Source organism: Seriola lalandi, unplaced genomic scaffold, assembly GCF_002814215.2.
Source record: "Seriola lalandi dorsalis isolate HSWRI2012SDOR001 ecotype SW California unplaced genomic scaffold, Sedor1 jcf7180002053444, whole genome shotgun sequence".
NCBI lineage: Eukaryota > Metazoa > Chordata > Actinopteri > Carangiformes > Carangidae > Seriola > Seriola lalandi.
The window spans coordinates 382,132-401,531 of record NW_019523997.1 but is presented as its reverse complement, the minus strand read 5'-3'; the positions used below and the strand labels follow the sequence as shown (position 1 = coordinate 401,531).

At 40.7% G+C, this 19,400-nt stretch overlaps 1 protein-coding gene across 4 annotated transcripts; it reads left to right on the top strand.

Moving 5' to 3' along the window:
• Positions 1-508: 508 nt before the first annotated feature.
• LOC111651143 (polycomb protein SCMH1) lies at positions 509-16,665 on the top strand. 4 transcript variants are annotated; one of them, XM_023401102.2, is made up of 17 exons: positions 509-627; positions 1,252-1,382; positions 2,992-3,063; positions 3,349-3,426; positions 3,722-3,792; positions 3,871-4,105; positions 4,788-4,876; positions 5,152-5,395; positions 9,473-9,717; positions 10,169-10,360; positions 11,179-11,305; positions 11,697-11,897; positions 12,247-12,417; positions 13,170-13,292; positions 14,185-14,316; positions 15,430-15,563; positions 15,779-16,665. In XM_023401102.2, exons 3-17 carry the CDS (start codon positions 3,039-3,041, stop codon positions 15,896-15,898), a joined length of 2,187 nt encoding a protein of 728 aa, XP_023256870.1. In that variant the 5' UTR covers positions 509-627; positions 1,252-1,382; positions 2,992-3,038; the 3' UTR covers positions 15,899-16,665. The 4 variants fall into 4 exon arrangements, with proteins under 4 accessions (XP_023256870.1, XP_023256868.1, XP_023256871.1 ...); XM_023401100.2 differs by having other exon boundaries at positions 5,149-5,395; XM_023401103.2 differs by lacking the exon at positions 13,170-13,292 and having other exon boundaries at positions 5,149-5,395.
• The last annotated feature ends 2,735 nt before the right edge of the window (positions 16,666-19,400 follow it).

Below are 19,400 nucleotides of genomic sequence, written 5' to 3'. Positions count from 1 at the left end.
ATAGTAGATGCATACAGTTTATATAAACAACAAATGGAACACTACAGTCACTGCTGCCCAAGCCAGCTCAAGAGATAAGTAATGTTTATTTAAATATTTGAATGTTGGTGAATATATCGTCAATTTTTAAACTTAAAAAAATCTGTCAGCATTGGGCTTAAAAACAAGCAAACAAGACATGCAACAACACAAAACTCAACAATAATATGTATACAAAACAGCACAAGACACAACTTACAAGGAATTATTATATTAATAAAAGTATCAAAAGGACAAGCAGATCATCCATGAGTACAGTTTTGAGTTGAAATGATCCTAGATGTTTTGCTATTGCAATGCAAACAGATAAATGATACCCAGGATATTAGATGGATTATTTTTATTTACCCTGGGGTAAAACTGGAAAATGAATCTAAATTTTGCTTTTCATATTGCTTGAAATACCGTGATTTGGCCACCAGGAGTCGTTGATTCCCCCTGTCTCCATCCCCCGGCTCGCTCGCTCGCCTGCCTGACTGACTGGCCAACAAAAAATGTTGGCAAAACACCCCCTCCTCATCGTGTAGAAAAAATGGCGGACAAGCGCTAAATCCACATCAGAAACAAACACACACGTTACAAAGCAAGGTAAACATCCTCGGATACACCGAGCAACGTCTCCTTTTAGGCTCGGCTTCAGCGTTGAGCCCAGGTTAGCACAGGCCAACCTGAGTGTGCTGGTATGCTCCCGTTTTGCTAATGCTAATATTTATAATCAGGTCAACGAGCTAGCGAGCCACCTAGCATGCTAAGCTAGCATCCTGGACAGTGGGCATGTCTCTGTGTAGCCGTGCGTAGCATAGCATGCTGGATGTGTTGTCTGCGCGGCTGCACTGGCTGCATGCACGCCTGACTTTCATTTTGTAATATTATTGATGTTTTACACATTTGGCGTTAGCATTAATTTAGTCTCAATCCTAAATAACATAATTAGCGCTGCTGTCACGTAAATGAGCATATAGCGCTCATGCAAATGTAGCACGGGAGAGGGGGGGTCCCCATGTGTTGGCTTTGTGTTTTGAATGGAGCTCAACAAATTCGGGCAATGTAAGACGCGAGGTTTTGGCTACAAAAGGAAACATAGCGTCTCATATAGATGTCAGACATGTGGTAGTAGCTCGGGGTCGAGTTTTGAACACTCATTGGGTTAGCAACAGGAGGAAGGTGTACCTGCTGAGCTCTCTAATGCTTGTCGTCCTGTCACTTTCCCAGACGGAAAAACAGGGAGCGGGTCGCTTTAATTTGGACGCCATCCCCCTTGGCGGAGGAAAAAGGCGCACTTCTATTGAAAAGAAAATCATCCGGAGGGGAGAGACGCTGCTAAACGGTTATGAAGTTTTAAGGTAGGCATGTTTGTATGAACAGCACCCTCAGTAAGTTACATTGTGGTGCCTCTCTGTCATTGCTTTTACTCGTTTGTCTACGTTAATCAATTTATAACAGCTCTCAAATAACGCTTGGATGTTTTATCGGCACATTCAAATATTTGGTAGATGGTTAACAAGTGTCGCTGTTTACTGTGTCAGTACTAAGTCATGTAGTTCCTCACACAAAAGTTGGTGAATATTTAAAAAGCTTGTGTATAGTTTCTGTCAATGCTACCTATTGCTGTATCGCAAATAATATGAAGTTTGTGTTTTATGGACTGCATTGGAGCGGGGCCACCGTGGGACTGGATAAACAGCCACTTGAAGCAGTTGTTTATGTCACTTTGACCCGTTGACCTGTATGTTGTGTCTGGTTGGTAATGCTGGTGAGCCCACGGTCTGGGTTACAGGGGTCACCCAGCCTCAAAACATGTTGCCCTTCTCTAAACCCTTGTTCACAAATTGATAATCAGAAAGTGTGTTAACATTCCCCACAGTCATTTTTAACATAATGGGCATCACTTGGTTTTCTATAATCAATCAGGAATATGTGTAATTAATTGACCATGAGATTATTGCATGGAAGTGTTTAATTAAAGTTGTGTGTAATAGCAATACTTGCAATTTGAGCTAAATATCACAATCATTTTCAGAGAGGTGTTTATTCATTTTTATTTAGATTTTGGAAGCTGTACTTTTAGATGCTGCTGAATGTTTTTAAGATTTTGTCCTCTTTGTTTCTACCAAATACTGTCTTCATATATTGTCAGTACAGCAAATATTTTGATCATACAATGAATCTTTAAAGCGTGAAAAAGTAAATGGAATCCATATGTAGTGCATGGCTGGTATGATCTTGGGCCTCTTTGTTGAACTTGCCCCTGTCTGCCTCCTGTGACGACCCCCTGCCTGCCATGAGGTCAGAAATCCAGTGAGCTGCAAAAGATAACAAGGACAGCTCTCTGGTTTCCCTTAAAACAAAGTAGTACAATTTACATATGGTATCTTAACTTTGGGGTCTGAGTACTCCAGAGTTTTTATTGTTACGATCAGTTATTTGACTTAATAAAAGCTATTAGCCCCTTAACATGATTTTTTTCCCCCTGTTATGCCCTTAAATAGGTTTAAGGTTGGATAAATTCACAATGTCTGACAGTATTTTATATATTTATTCTTTTATCAGTTTGTTCCAGCTCTTTATTTTAACTATATGGTGTTTATCCTGAGTTAAATATTCAAACCTGAGAGAAATAATTCCCCCAGAATTAAGCATGACATATTTGTTATTTTAGAAAAACTTTGGGGTGACCCCTAGAAGACTGTTGGGCTGTTCATCATCGCCCTGCATTGACCTTGTCCTTTAAATGTGCTAATTTAATTTATATGACCATGTTTTTTATGGCGGCACTATTGCATCAGATGCAAATAATTTAGATGCTGTGTGATTTCTCCAAACTTCAAGGTGACATACTGTGTGTGTTGACTGAAATTTAAAATAAAGTGATGAAGGAGACACAAAAAACAAGAGTCACCAAATTGCTTACACTAGTGCATGGTTCATGCGTGTATGTTTCCTTGTCTTTAGAGTGGAGGCCACTGTTGCATCGTGAGCTTGGTCAGTATTGTTGGAGCATGAGGAAACCTGTACCACAGAAAGGTAAGAATTTCTTGTGCCACTCTTACTATGATAATGGTATTGCCCCCCAAATATTTGTAACAAACAAGTATACCTAGTTTGCAGGCCAAGTTAGAATTATGACACATTTTAGTTTGACTTCATTCCAACCGTTCCCCTTGTTTTTCAGTGTGGGCAGATTCATACATTAGCTTGTAATAGTCCTATAATCCCCTACAATGGGGTTGGGCAGGTATTGCAAGGTATTGACTGATGAGAAAATCACTCCTAGTTGAGAGCTTATTCTGTCTTTCTTGGCTCCTCCAGCTATAGAGTGGAAAGATGCCAGAAGGATCAAGCACGCCCGGAGTGGACGGCCCTCCCGGGTGCCCTCACAGTACCAAGGTAAATAATGTGTCGCAGCCATTGATATATGAAGTAACTGGGCAACACCAACAGGAAACTTTGCCCAACCATTGCCTCAGCGTTGTTTCATTAATCATCAAGACAAAGTTGGCCACAAATGTTGATAATAGATTTTAAGCCCCATGTCTCTTTTTGTTGCCTTCTGTCTGGGTTCAAAAAACACTGCAATAAAATTGATATATATAATTCAACTAAATATTTATAGAACACTTACGTAATGTGATTTAACATGAACATTTTCTAACTGTTCTTGTTCTGTTCTGTTCTGTTGTAGGGCACTTCAGTTGGGAGAAATACCTGAAAGAGACCGGCGCTGCTGCTGCACCTGCCTCATGCTTCAGACAGGTGAGCACATTTCTTCCCCCACCTCTGTTATTTCTTCGCTATTCTCCACTTTAACATTTGTCTGTCATCACCATCTAGAGCCTCACGCCTCCAGTGAATGAGTTCAAGGCAGGGATGAAGCTAGAGGCCCAGGACCCACGAAACACCACGTCCACGTGCATCGCCACGGTGGTGGGCCTGACAGGCTCACGGCTGCGGCTGCGTTTGGACGGGTCTGACAACAAGAACGACTTCTGGCGCTTGGTGGACTCCTCAGAGATCCAGCCTATTGGCAACTGTGAGAAGAATGGAGGCATGCTGCAGCCACCACTCGGTATGGACACACACACATGAAGTCATGAAAACTAAATGATTCATTTCAGGAGTATCTTTTCTCCTGTTCATTTGTTTGGTTTTACTATTTTGTCCACTAGATGTCAGTGACTGACAGCACAGATTGTCAATGTTTCATGGTATGTCTATAATTAACTATAAATAACTGACACAGCTCATAAAGCCACCTACCCAGGACATTTCTGTTTTGAATATCCATGTGAAAAGACACAAGAGCACTCTATAGATTTAGACTGTGGTGTTGATCATTTTTAGGGCCGCAAACAAGTCATTATTTCCATTATTGATTAATCTGCTAGTTGTCTTTTTGATTAACTGTTTAGGCTATGAAATGTCAAAAAGTAGTGGAAAAAAATGCACATCACAATTTAACAGACACCAAGATGACATCATCAAATTCAAATTCATGTTCATGTCATAGTCATAAAAAAAATCGAAAACCAACAAATTAAAATTCTCTTCCTGAAAAATGACTGAAACAATTAATCAGTCGTAGATTAATTAGTTGTAGCTTAATTTTCCATCCAATTGAGTCATTGATGACTCATTGCAGTTTTAATAGTTTTTCCAGTTTGTCCATGTCAGCCTCATCATGTTCATTACACAAGCCGTGACTCTAAAGCTGGTAAACATATAACAACAGTTGTCATCATCTTCTTCAGGTTTCCGTCTCAATGCGTCCTCCTGGCCCATGTTCCTTCTGAAAACACTAAATGGAGCTGAGATGGCACCCTCACGTATTTTTCACAAGGTACCTGTACAAGGCTCACAAGCTCAACACACACAAAAAACAGCTGCTGTCCTGTTTCATGAAGAAAACAAATATAATTATTTAGTAGTCATTGTTAATTGTTTTGCTAGAGTAACTCCCATCATGTCTGGTAGATTAAAAAATCACCCATTGCGAAATTTCACCAGAATTTGGTTGATTTTTCTCTACATCCCTGGTACAAATGAATGAACAGATATTCACACATGCCAACTTCCATACCTGACCCCTTTCTTTCTCTCCATGTTCCCCAGCAGGAGCCTCCCGCCCCAGAGCAGAACTCCTTCCAGGTGGGCATGAAGCTGGAGGCGGTGGACCGGAAAAATCCCCACTTTATCTGTCCGGCCACAGTGGGTGCACTGCGTGGGGTCGAGGTGCTGGTCACCTTTGATGGCTGGCGGGGAGCCTTTGACTACTACTGCCGCTACGACTCACGTGACATCTTCCCTGTTGGCTGGTGTGCCCTCACCGGAGACAACCTTCAGCCACCTGGCACCAAAGGTATGAACCTTAACAGTGGGTGGGAGATTTTATGAAAAAGGGTGTGACATTTTTGTCATTTTTTTGACAAATAGGATCTGTGAATCCAAATTACCAAAAAAATATATCATCTCACTTACCTTTAAACTGCCAGAAGGAGCATACACACACACACATGTATTTTTCTGATGTCACAATTGGGAGCAATGTGTGACCATTTGTGTAACTTTCCACCTTCACTCACACAGTCAGCTGAGTGAAGGTAAGAAATGCCTGGCTTTTTGTCTGGCATCTTGGATTGTGGTGGGTCAGAACAGCTATAAACACTTTCGGTTCCCAGTGTGGTCGGACACCACATCTTACAAACTTGTTCTGTTTGAGTAGTTGCTGGTATTGTGCTACGGCTCTCTCAGGATCCTGCTTGTTCTGCAATACAATGGAGGTACATTTTCTTGTGGTCACAGCATTAAAAATGGCGTTTGAAAAAAAAAAACAACAACCAGTATATACAGCTGTTCCTGATCTAAAAGTGTTTCCTGTACCATCCGTAAGCTTAGAAGGTAGCCAAAAAAGGGCAGATAAAACATTGATAAAGCATTTAATTTCACTTTTATTTATCATAATTCTGATTAATAAGAATATGAATGATAAGAATAAGAAAACAGTTGAGAAGTAGCCACTGCTGTGATGTACAGACGAGAAGCTGTGTTTCTTTCAGCACTAAGGAAGCGAGGAGAAACAGGGAGACGATGTTTGGTTCAATACGTTTTATTGGTGATTGATGTTCAAAGACCATTTTAGTAATCCAACCTCCTGTGGGGAACAAATACACCTTCATATTCCTGAGTGCTACGGTTCATACATTAGTTAATTATTATATTTTATGAACATGAGATGTTGAAGGCGACACCCTGTAAATTTGGATGTATTATGATTGGCTGTCAGTGTTTCAGTCGTTTCACTCTGAAAGTGGTTCTAACGATATCATTGTCGTTGTAGTTGTGCTGTGAACTCCGGCATCCACTTGAGTTAGAATGATTTTTAAAACAATATATTTATAGTTAACTTTATAGTTATCTTTCTTGCTGTGGACTTAAGTCTTAGCAAAAGTTAAACTTTATAACCTTGATAAATGTACTGTTTATCCCTGACCTGTGTGTTGTATTACATTAGACTGCAAAGATGATACTTTTAATTTCTCCACCCACTCTATTTTCAATATTTTTCAATTTTCGAATTCAGTGCAAGACAAGTTGATATATTATCATATTTTCTGCTTGTACACCAAGTAAAAGAGAGCATGTTTTTGAACGACAGTGAGTGGTAGTATTAGCTATTGCTTCTAAATCCAAGACTTGTTGCAGAAAAGCAACCGGTTCGCCAAAATAATGAGGCAAATTTCATCAACATATTATACTGCAGTTTTTACTGTTGCTTTTTATGGTATTTATGGGTTAGGTTGGCGCACCGTGGTTAACAGTGTGAAGTGATGTGGATGCATCATCTGCCTGAAGGCATCACGTTGAACAGTTGATTAAGTCATCAGGATGAGTTTGCTATTTTTAATTCCTAATAGGAATCTTTCTCCAAAGATCATATTCTTTTGAACTGTGTTTGCAGAATTGACTTCCAGTGTTAAACTGTCTGTGGTTTTGCTTGCATGTGTGACATAATCTGACAGTGAACAGTACCACAAAGCTTCTTTGTTTTTTTCCATTTAGCAAATAAGGCGGTTTTCTTGTTGTCAGTCAGTTGTCTCTTAAAACTGGAGCATTTCAGAAGTTGTTGCCATACGAACTTTTTCAACATGGGGACCAAGAGCCAGAACCAGAGCTGAGAACTAGAGGAAGCAAACTGTTATACAAGAAACATAAAAGGAGTGGATACAAGGGTTATCAGCCATGAGGTCAGCTGTACTCATCCACAGTTTGTGAAGGAGTGGAAAAGGAAGGAGGGAAATGGGGAGGCAGGACATGTCTTTGTAGCCTGCTAGTGTTTTATGAAGGCCTGGCACTCACCCAGTTGGCAAAGTCGGGGCATGACGTGGTTGAAACGAGCCTTGGTGCCCCCTCCACAGGCCTCTCGTTGGCACCCTGGCTAACAGGGTCTGATTAGACACTCCGGAGAGAATTGAGTTAAGAGAGAGGACAGAAACGAAGAGAAAAGACAGACATATGCTGTGAAAGGTAGAGTGTTTACATTGTCAACAGATGGTGGGAGGAGAGAAGAAGAGAAGGGAGGAAAAAGACAGAAAGGAGGAGCAACGCAGAGGGAGAGTGGGAGAGGAGGACAGGGCAGGAGGAGAGGGTGAATCTAAGGACAGCTGCACAGACAACTACACACTTTTGACTTTCCTTTGAGCCAGAGAGGTGAGTAAAGATGAATGAAATTACAGAAATGCAGTCCGAGTGATAGATTAAAAGCACTTGGGGAGATATCTTGCTGTAATATGAGGTTGGCAGTGGTGGCTTTGTGAACTCAATGAACTCAGTGCACTCAGAGGAGAGGGAAAAAACAAGGGTTGGCTTGTTACGCGCTTGTTGGGCTGTATTTACAAGCACTGCCATTTGATCAATGAACATCTAACCTCGAGCTCTATAAACCTTTTAAACATATTATCTACGAATTGTCCAATCTGTGGAAGATCAATCAGATGTCTTGGTTTTTTTTGGGTTTTTTTCGTAGCTTCACAGGGGCTCCCCTATGAAAAGTAGCAGTAGCCGGCAGACTGAGCTTTGCATTGATTGGTGTGCCTGTGTAAAAGTGTGTTTAATAAATACAACCCCACGGGCCAAGACCTGTGTTAATGAATGTGGCTGTTCCTCTCGTAAATCTGTCGTGGGTTGATCCAGGATGAATACCAGTGTATTTTAGTTTGTATATGTTAGTGTGTGTGTGTGTGTGTGTGTGTGTGTGTGTGTGTGTGTGTGTGTGTGCGTGTGCATGTGTGTGTTTGTTTGTGCAGGCTTGCAGGTGCATGTGTAGCCAGCAATCCTGGCTATACTGTGTTTCTTTTTGCTGTGTGGTTGTTTTTGCATGCATACATTCTTGAGGTTTTGCCAGCTGCAATAGCTCATAAAGCGCGCGTCTTAGTTGGTTGTTTTTATGTATTTAATTTAGGCTTTCTCTTAATGTTATAGCATGTGCTTTTTCCCACTGTGCCACATGTGATTTCTGAAATGCTTCCCATCAAGACAGGAAGGGTTTGTGTTAATGTGTGGGAGTTTGAGATATACATTCTAAGACTGGCTCACAGCTGTCAGCAGGTTCCTTCTTTATGAGGGTTTATTCCTCGGGCTTTTAAGGTGTTCACACATTTCTCCTTTTTTATTCTAGCCACAAGGGTCTTGAGGGTAGGTCAAAGGAAAACCGTCTTTGATTATCTATGTCCCTTCCTCTTGTCCAATAGCTTTCTGTCCTTGGTTTTTCCTCTGCTTCATCATGTTATGTTTGTTACAGTTAGCCTGTTTGTCTCATTTCATAAAGCAAGACTACAATGATGTATTGTACCCAGCATAATGATATACATTTACCATTTACTTTTACCATACAGATGGTTTGGGTTCATTTTCTCAGGTTTTGAGACTTGTGATTTTATGGGAAAGGAATTTTATCTGTGGTGCTTACAAAGAGAAGGTAGTGTGATTAGCATTAGCAGTTTATTGATGCCATACTGCAAGACAGTGTGTCATTATCATTGCTGCATGTATTTTTTTTGGCCCTCCATTAATCCATGTAGAAAAATCTTATTGCAGTGAATTTCCCAAGAGTCTGATTTCTGTGACCTTCTTTATATGCAGAAAAAAATCCAGCTTTCAGTTCACTGAAAGGTTAACATTCACAGAATGAGCAGAGGAAGCGAATTGGAGTGTGCACGTCTTGGTGTAACCTCTCACCCTCATTCCTTCTCACTTATGCAATTAATGAGAAAATAACTACTCTGACTGTGCAAAAGTGATTACATTTCATTTTACCCCCTTTGATTAAATGGGAAAACCTGGAGCTATAATTCTTAATTTGTTCTTTTTCACTGTTATGCCATAGCTTTTTACTCAACTCCCATATTTCTTGTGTATTTGTCCATCTTTGTCCATGCAGTAGTGTTACCCAAGAGCCTTGGGGCGCTGACAGACGGGAGTGTGGAGAGCCCAGCCATGCACCCCACCCCAACGGTGGGCAGACCTCCAGGTCAGAGAGGACGGAAACCAGGCCGCAGGAAAACCAAGGTCACAGGGCCCTGGGGTCAGAAGGCCTCAGCGTTGGGACCACAGAGCATTCAGCCAGGCAAAGACCTGGGGCCCATCAAGATCCCCAAAAAACGAGGGCCCAAGCCTGGCAGTAAGGTAGGCATGAAGGTTTTTAGAGACTCCATCAGGGACGGACGGATCCCTTCAATTTCAGCGTCAGTTCACCCAAATGACAAAAAGCATATATTCCCATTTACATCTGATGATGAATAGCCGTTTAGATAGTTTGGGTTTTATTTTCCCAGGTTTTGAGATATTTGTCAGATGTCTGCCTCTTCCCAATTACAGTGCAGGGAAAAATATTTGGCTCTATGGTGACAGTTTCTATTCACAGTAAGGCTTGAGGATTATCGAGAGTAACTGGGACATCGTTTCTGGAAAGACATGTTGGTTTGACTTTTTCATGCTGCGAGTACCACAGACAAAATACCATTCACGTCCATTATATTGGGATGGCAGAAATCTCAGAGGCGAATATCTCAAAAGTATCACAGCATGAAGAGTTTGCCCCTCTTGACTCTGTGTCTCCTTTGCTCTTTGTTTGCAGCTGGGCTGGGCAAAAAGAGCTGGCTGGCTGGAAGATGCTATGGCTGGCCCAGGACGGCCAGTGACAGGCCCGGGGCGAACCAGGGGAAGACTGCCTGCCAACTGGGCACAGAGGATAGCTCTGCAGCAGGCCCAGAATCAGGCAGAACCTATCAAGATCCCAAAGAAAAGAGGGCCCAAGCCTGGCAGCAAGGTAGCTGTCCCCGACATACATATAAACACAGGCATTACTGGACCGCTGAATATTACATTATAGCATTTGGCGGTAACCTATCAGATATACTTGTTACAAACCTCATACATCATCTATTAGCATCTCAGGAGTCAACAGCATGTATTGTCCAGTGCTCACCTTCTTTACTTAGACAAGTTGGTTCATTTAAAAAAAATGAATGATAAATAACTATTGTATTAATATATTACATCTGTTGATAAGCTTGTTATGTATATCTCTACTCTGCAAAATCCCACTCTCGTGTGTTCTTACTACCTTTCTGACGAGTTAAACTGGCCAACACCTCAAGAAAATATGTTTCAAAGTAGTACGCAAATTGAAAAGGGGTCCATCTTTCCACATGTTTATTGTGTCTTCGAGGAAAATGTATAAATGAATACCATCCCGTGTTTTCCAAGTAAGGCAGATTGAGCTGGTTTCCATTTCAAATGAACTGGGCAAAAACACAGTGGTTGTACACAGCAGTTGTTGGCAGCATCTAGTTTGTGTGCTGGCAAAGCAGGTAGCTGCACTCATCAGGCCCCAATAATGTACTGAGGAGAGATTAATGGAAATACTTGGCAGAGTTATGAAATTTCCTTTTGATCTTTGTTTTGATTTCTGATGTTACAACACAATGGCACTTTGTTTTTTGAGTTTGAATATGAAGATAACAACTAAGTGCAACATAAAGAGTCACATTTGATGCTGTATTATGAACTATTCATATCAAATGTCTTGATGGTAATGAACCAGTAAAAGCTGTAAAATGTCTGAATGTGTGTGTTTGTATCCAGAGAAAACCACGCGTGGTACCTAATCCAGTCCCGACGTCTCCCACCAGCAGTACCCCAGAGCCCGACACCAGCACCGTGCCTCTGGACAATGCCACCATCCCCAACTCTGCACTACAGGCTCCCACAGGTATATGACGTCCACAGACCTAGACATGCTGCCCATTATTATTGATGGGTTTTCCTGTCTGGATTGTTCAGCACATGTTTTAAACTGTGACTCATGCTGTCACACACTGTCACTGCCTCTGTGCTTTTTGAGCAACATAGTCTGACAGATACAGATCATAAAGATGTACAGTAGCTTGGTTTCACTTGACACTAGTGAGTAAGCAGAGCAAAAATACAATACCTGTCTGTCATACCTGCCAAGCTTTCTGTGATGCAGAGAAACCTGCCAAGTATTGTGAGTGATATAAGAGTTTCTGCTCCTATATTTAATACTTTGAAACAAGGTTTAAAGTCAGCAAAGTGGTGATTTGATGGATTAAACATCTTCGGCTTGTTGTTCTGTCCTGTAGTGTGTGTGTACCTAAACAAGTACGGCAAGGTGGGGCCCCATTTGGACCAACGGCGTATCCAGCAGCTCCCGGACCACTTTGGGCCAGGCCGGGCCTCTTCAGTGCTTCAGCAGTGTGTCCAGGCTTGTGTGGACTCTGCCCACAACCAGGGCACCGTCTTCTCTTGCCTCAAATCTGGCCAAGGTGGTGAAATCATCTCAGGTAGGGGTAACATACTGTGTTCCAGTCCTTCTGCAGAAAGTCCTCAAGAAACAGCGTTTTAATGGTTGTGGTGATATCACATCTTTTATTAATTATGCTCCATTAGAGCAGGACGTTGTGCTGTTGTGCATTTATTTATTATTTACTTCCCTCAAAAAGAAGATCTTGCCTTGTTTAGTGTAAATACAATTTTAATAGCATACATAAAATGTGAGGACCAGAAAACCTTTGAATAACTCTCTGAAAAACCCACTCTCACATCAGTGAGAGTGGGTTTATTCATTGTTTACTGTACATGTCATTGAACAGCACATGATTTTCTGTTATTTGCCTTGTTTGTCCCGTGCAGCCTACTTTGAGCAGCAGCAGCACACCCTGACCCTGCCTACAGTCAGCAGTGTCACCTACGTTCTCCGTTTCCTTGAAAAACTTTGCCACAACCTTCACTGCGATCCTCTGTTTGGCAGCCAGCCTGTAGCCAGAGGAGGCCTGCACTACAACAGTCACACATACACTACAGGTGAGCACTGCACACTGCTCTTGTGTGTTCACAACTTCACTTTGATAATATTCTGGAGGCTCTCATACCATGTTTGGTGCATGCAAATACCAAATTCATCATCATTTACAACAACTGTGTTGAACTTGTCCTTATTATTAGAATGGGATATGTCTGTTGAATTTGAAAACAATTTAACAATAAAACAGACTTATTACATATTTATTAGATTAATGACATAATGAACCAACCTTTATGGCAACGCTAGAATTGGTGCTTTAATTGTGTTTTATTTTTTTGTATGTAGTTGATTTTAGGAGATTAAAAAAGTCCCTACAGATGAAGAAAATCTGCCTTATTCATGTGGAGATGTCGCTAGTAGACCTCCTAAGAAACAAATCTTGAAATGCTCAAGGGAGAGGTGCAACATGTGCCTCCCCTGAGCATCTGTAGACTATGTTCTACACAGCTGCACAAAAGGAAAATAACTTGTTGTAATGTGGGAAATTTCATGGCTGGAGTTTAGATTTCTTGGGAAGATGAATCAGACATGAAAAGAAATTGTGTTGGATACAGTCATACTGACAATAAGCTACCTTTTTGAAGTGGAGTACAAAATGAATGAAATATGATGTTCATTGGCAAGCCGGTTGCTTCGAATGCTGACACACGATGCCAACCCAAACCAATTCCATTGCTTAAGAATTTACATATTTGACAGGCTCTGTGTGTCCGCTACTCGATTTGTTCTCCTCCGTATGTGGTGCTTTTAGAGAGGAGGAGTTTTGGTGACAGCCTGACGACGGGCCCAGGCCGAGGCACCAAGAGGTTCCTTCAGAACTACAACAGTCCCCTTCCCCAGAAACTGGCCAAAATCCCCCGGCACTCCACTGATGGTATTTTTGTAATCTTAGTCATTTTATTAAATCTACCATGTACGTCATGCCCAATGTGTTTGGACAATAATATTAATGTTAGTCAGAGGACTGTCATGTCTGGATGAATGTTGTTTCTAGCTAGTTTGCTCACTCCGTTTTTAGTGATTGGCTTTAATTCCACTATTAACAGTAATAATTTATTTTTCCTACATACCAGAGGTTAATATGCCAGCTGCTGTGCACTCCCACAGATATGGCCATACCCACTTTGTGCTTTGCAGGATCATTGTATATGAGAGGTATTCTGCTCCTGGCTCGTAAATTTCTAATTTTTAAAATGCCTTTGGATGGTATTTTTCTTTGTTCTTTTGTTTATGAGTAAAATAAGAATTAGAAACGGACTCAAACCAAAGGATTTCACTGATTAGATAACCTTTCCACTGATGTGTTATAATATTTATTTATTATAATCAGTGGCTCTCAACTGTAATGCTGCACCATGTTTTATATGAGACCTTTTATTCTGTTAATCAACTGCTCTGAGTTGTCCAGTAAAGCCTTATATAATCATATAAAAGGTGCTTGTAAAACAAAAGAGGCTCTTGGCTAAGGAGCAGGGGTATTAAATTCTGGGGCAGGAGGTTAATCATTTAATCATCTTTCAATTTCCTTAGATTTTAATTATGTTAATGGAATATTTGAAGAGATTTATGTTAAAGGGCAGTGTCCCCTTTTAAAAGGCCTTCCACTTTTACAGAAGGCCAGAACACACTCAAATCACTGCAGTTTTCTCAGAGGGTTACAGACATCTCTGTAAAATATATTTTTAACATTCAGTATTTTTTGGCTGGTGGTCTCTCTTGGTATTTGGGATTGTTTAAGTATCAGTGTGTTGATTTATTGTTCCCAGGCGAGTCCTTCATGGAGAACAGTGTTGCCGCATCAGAGCACTTAAAGAAGAGCCCTCTCTCTCCAAACTCTACGGGACTGCCGCCCGGACTGAGGTCTCCCTCCAAGCTGCTGCATCACAACAACTTTACAGGTAGGAAGAGACACTGATACAGTAGTTCAGTGTAGTGATATTATAATAAGTGGGCGATTTAACTAAAACTGCCCTATATTTTAAAAAAAATAAAGAAAAGTAAAAGAATGTGGCCATGTTGCTTCTGATAATGCACAGTGGTTTATCGTACTCTGACATTGGTCATCATCATCGTAAGTAATCATGGCGGCTTTCATTTTATCTCCGTGAGATAAACAGCAGAAATACAGCTTTACAAATCAGTCTACCAGGAATGTGCGCTTACACATATTTGATCGGCCAACATAGCACTTTGCCATATGGTGACGCTGCATATTTTTTTGCTGGAGCCTTCTGCATGGATACCCGAGCTGTGACACCGGAAGGCCGCATTCAAATGAATAAGGGACCTGCATTTTGTTCATGCAAGGCAGCTGTCTGCCTGAATGCGTCATAACACCTTAGAATCAGGAGAATCACTTTGAATGAACTGTAAGTAAATAGGCTTTTAACCAATACAGTTTTTAAGACTCATAATGATAGATTTTAGCACTTTTGTCACAATATGCTGTTTGCTAGAAATGTATATATTTGCAAGAGGAATAATGTTTACAGACTGTTGGAATTACTTACAGTGGGTAAATAGTGGGATATTGACCATAAACAAGTGGATGATCCTGTTTTACAATTTGTGTCCGCACAGACGGATGTGCTCACGCTTGTCAGGGTGTACGGTCTGTGTGGTTATAAATATAGCCCTCCACCGAGGCATTCTCAGACATGGGCAGATGAGGAAATGTAGGGAACGCCAACCCTCACAGCGGTGATGATGAAAGAAGTATAATTTGAGCTTTAGTTGTTTTGACAAAACAGATAAAGCAGGATTTACAACTCCATCATATCAGCACAGGACGCATAGAAGTTAGATTTATTAGATTAGCTCACATGCTAGAGCAGCTCTACCAGTTGTTACTTGGTTAATATGTAGTGTTTTTTGTGAATTATATTTTGGTGTTACAAACTCAAGAGTGTTAGTGCTTGGTCATTTAGTGAACCCTTGTGAAAAATTGAAGTAACATAACAATTAAGCAGATGAAAATGAATGAATCTGTGTGTGAACTTGTGCCTCCTCAGGCTCAGGCAGTTTCCGGGAGAGCCCGAGGCCCAGTGGTCAGGACCCCAACCTGTGGACAGTGGAGGATGTTATGCAGTATATCAGAGATATCGACCCAGTGCTGGCTCCACATGCTGACCTTTTCAGAAAACATGTATGTATTCACTCATAACGATGAAGATGCTTCACTGTGTTTTGCTTTAGAAAATATAGACCTAAACATTTTTCTCTGAAACTTCAAATACACTTTTTAGCTTATACTATACATAGGTTTTTGTTTCGTACCTTTGCTACTTTTACAAAATTGAACTTTTTGGACCGTGCCAAATAACATAAAATTTCTTTCACTCCTCCCTCCCTCTGCTACAGGAGATTGACGGCAAAGCACTCCTGTTGCTGCGCAGTGACATGATGATGAAATATATGGGCTTAAAGCTCGGTCCCGCCCTCAAACTCACCTTCCACATCGACAAGCTCAAACGGCCTTGAGGAGGTCAGACGACCAGCAGCAGCCTTCCAAAGGACTTAACTCCAGCTCCACCTCCCTGTTCTGGGATCAGTATATAATGCACTGCATATTGGACATATACTGACCATTTACATGTAGCAGCTTCCATCAGACCACCATATCTGGTATTACATACCCCTGTCCTGACCTCATCCAATGAGGAATGTCTATTTTGTGTAGCACAATCCAGCCCTAAGGCAGCATGGGATACGTAGGATCACCCACTTGTCTGACATCTGTTTTGCATTTCAGTATAACTTGAAGAGTCAAATGTGGCCATTTTAACTGTAAAAGGCTTTTTTTGGCCTGCTTTTATTATGTTACATTTATTCTGTACATTTCATATTTTGTACTTCATGAATATATGGTATTTTTGCCTTTTTCAACGGTTTGTGTTGGATATGCTAAAAGAAAGAAAACCCTAAAATAAGAAAAGAAATCACTACATTCATCCCAATAGTTGGGAATGCTTCTGATTAATGTCTCTGTTTGAGGCGCAATTTTGCAACTACAACAATATTATGGGGAGAAAAAAAAAACATGTTTTATGAAAGGAAAAAAAACTTTATTCTGAAAATACTGCCATGAGGAAATCTGTTTCTTTTGTCTTACTCTGGATGTTGTTTACAATGCCTTGTCCTGTCTTTGTTATTTGTACTTTTTTAATTTTTTATACTATATTATTAGAGTTCCTACATGGAGAGCCCTATCATACTTAACATTGTTCAATAAATATATAATAATTCAACAGTTGGTTTAGTTTTGCTCTGCTACGTCTGCCACGCCTTTTTAAACCACAATTTGTGACGACATCCTGTTTACACTCTCGTGTTTTGTTAACCTATTCTTTGAATTAGAAATATTTTCTCCCTTTAATTTGACAGACCTTTTTATATAGACTAATTATACTGTATACAACATATAAGATTTGACAAATCTGACATTTTGAAGCTCTTAGAGGTGTGTGTGTGTATGTATACATATATACATATTTTAACTGAGTTAAAATTAGGAAGTCCATTTAAAACTGTACATGTTTATACATTAATTACTTTGCTATTTATTCATATATTTTGTATATTTTTATTTTGAAGAACAATGTCATCTTCTTTGGGTTTTTCCACTTACAGAAGTTGACCAACAGAGGGCAGCACAGCCCTGTTTACCTTTAAGAAGACATGTCTCCTAGCTGTTTCTCCTTGGGACTCACGGACATGCACTGCCATAGGTGGCCATATCTCCATCTGGTAGACTCAGCATGATAATGTTGGTGATATTTTTATACCACGTAATGCTGATTTCTCACAGTTGTTATTTTGTTGCTTCATTGTCAGTATTTCTCCTGTGTTGTTGTTGTCTTATTTAATTTATTCTCCATTATTTAAAGACTCTCTCTTCAAGATTATCTGCATCTATTGTTCATGTTGTTTCTGGTAAATATGGCTGTCATTGTTTCTGTCAGTACATGAGTGGGCTATTAGGCTTGTGGGCGAAACATGACTTCTGTGTGTCTGCTGAAGCAACTCAGCCCAAGACAGAAAAATCTAACCACATCCTCCTAGTGAAAACAGGAAAACATAACACGTAGGGCTGAAAACAGTGACCAAACCCACTGATACTAACTGACATGGATGTGTGTGTGTGTGTGTGTGTGTGAGAGAACAAGCATATGACACATACACACAATCTGTGCTGTGTTTGTGTGTTATGCTCAGGCACATGTGACCCGCTCAGAGCTCATGGCTGAAGCCTGTGCTTGTTGATGTGTAATAGTAGCCAAAGTGTTGTGCATGAAACCAGTGCTATTTTTAGAAATAACAGCTCCTCGTGCCACATATTGTGTTTGTGAAGGTTGTGAGGTGAGTTTTAACACTGCAGTGTGATTTTTATCAGGTGCCGTTCTTATTCGCTGATAGGGCTACAGGCAGAGGTCTCTAAGTATTAAGCTGAATATCCAAAACATAAAAGCAGTATAGATTGTCGTTATTGTTATGACATATAGTAGAATGCTGTTAGGCACTTTGGGGAAATCCTACCCTCGATATTTACTAACAATGCTGTGCAGAGTTCCTGAGTCATCCACTGTGTTTGCCCCAACAGTCATATACCATGTAAAGCAATGAGACAGTTTCAGTGTGTATCAAAGGAAGTTTTGTGGCTTGCAGATCAGTCAAAACTGTGAGAAAAAAAACGACTTCACGGTCTGTGCCTCAGGTGTTATAGCATATAAAAATGCCAGTCTGCTGAACCAGCATGGCATGTTGCACTCTGCAGACACGTGTTGGCACAGCTAGAGAAAAACAGTTAGAAAAATAAGGTGCTCAGTCCACCGCCTTCTCTCCACCTGATCCCAGAATTCCCAGCATGCCTCTGGGCTGTCAGTTGAGGTGCTTACAGTGAGGGGTGAGGGTCCTGGTGTGCCTGCAAAGCCCTGAGGCCTCAGTTGAGAATGAATTGTACTTGAATTTCTTTGTCAGGTTGATCTTTGGATCATGTTTCCCAGATTGTTAAAAAGTCCTGGGCTTGTATGTATTGTTTCCTCCGGCCATGTATAAAATGCAAATGCCTCAAAAAGAGAGCGCACAGGATGAAACGTCAGTTATTCTGAATATTGTCAGACTGACTAACTGTCACTGTTTCAGGCTTGTTATTTTGTTTTTCAATGCAAACTCAGGGTCTGTTTTACTACATAATGAGGGAAAAAAGAAAATGGGATCACATCCCAGAGGAACCATGACATCTCTAAGAACTCGGCCCAAAGCATCAGTTTTTCCTCTTTCCTTAGAAATGATGTTTGTAAAACACGACACTGACAGCTGTGTCTACCTACAGATGTTTCTAAAATCAAATTTGATTTTACCACTTTCCGTAAATGATGCTGCTTCGCTTGTGACTTCTGATTGATTGATAATATCTACCAAGAACTGTGTCTTGACGTCTCTCACCCCAACACACTCACCCTGTCCTGGCCCTGTCTACAGATGGTGTGGGCCAGCTAATGTCAGGATTTTCCTTCAAGGAAAATTGGTCACATGGTAGCTTGGGTATTATTTATCAGTGCATGTAACAAAAAAAAGGCCAGAAATCACATGTAGATGGGCACAAATATGTGGATAAAAAAAATCACTCACTGGCAAATACAGTCAAAATGCATATGGTTTTCCTTGGCATAAACACACTGCTTTTGCAGTACATGTAGATTTCACCTGCAGGATAACACTTGCAAAGCCTGACAAGAACTACTCTCTTGTATTAATTCCACCCCCAGCCTATAGCCTGTTACTCTGTCTTTGGTAGCATGTGCTTGCCACTGTCACCAGATTAGCACGCAGGCTTAAAGCCCTGCTCACAAAGACACTGTGTACAGAACATAGCCTGCACTAATACTGTTTCCCTCTTTTCTAACCTATGAACCTGTAATTCTCCCGGGCTGAGCCGAACGATTTTCCTGCTCACATTAAATAAAACTGTGTTAAATTAAAT

What these genes read in the sequence shown, in the direction of transcription:
- LOC111651143 (XM_023401100.2), top strand. Translation starts at nt 3,039, where the DNA reads ATGAGGAAACCTGTACCACAGAAAG. An exon ending in GGCCCAAGCCTGGCAGTAAG is followed by an intron (nt 9,718 to 10,168) that starts GTAGGCATGAAG and finishes CTTTGTTTGCAG; the next exon opens with CTGGGCTGGGCAAAAAGAGC. An exon ending in CAGTCACACATACACTACAG is followed by an intron (nt 12,418 to 13,169) that starts GTGAGCACTGCA and finishes TGGTGCTTTTAG; the next exon opens with AGAGGAGGAGTTTTGGTGAC.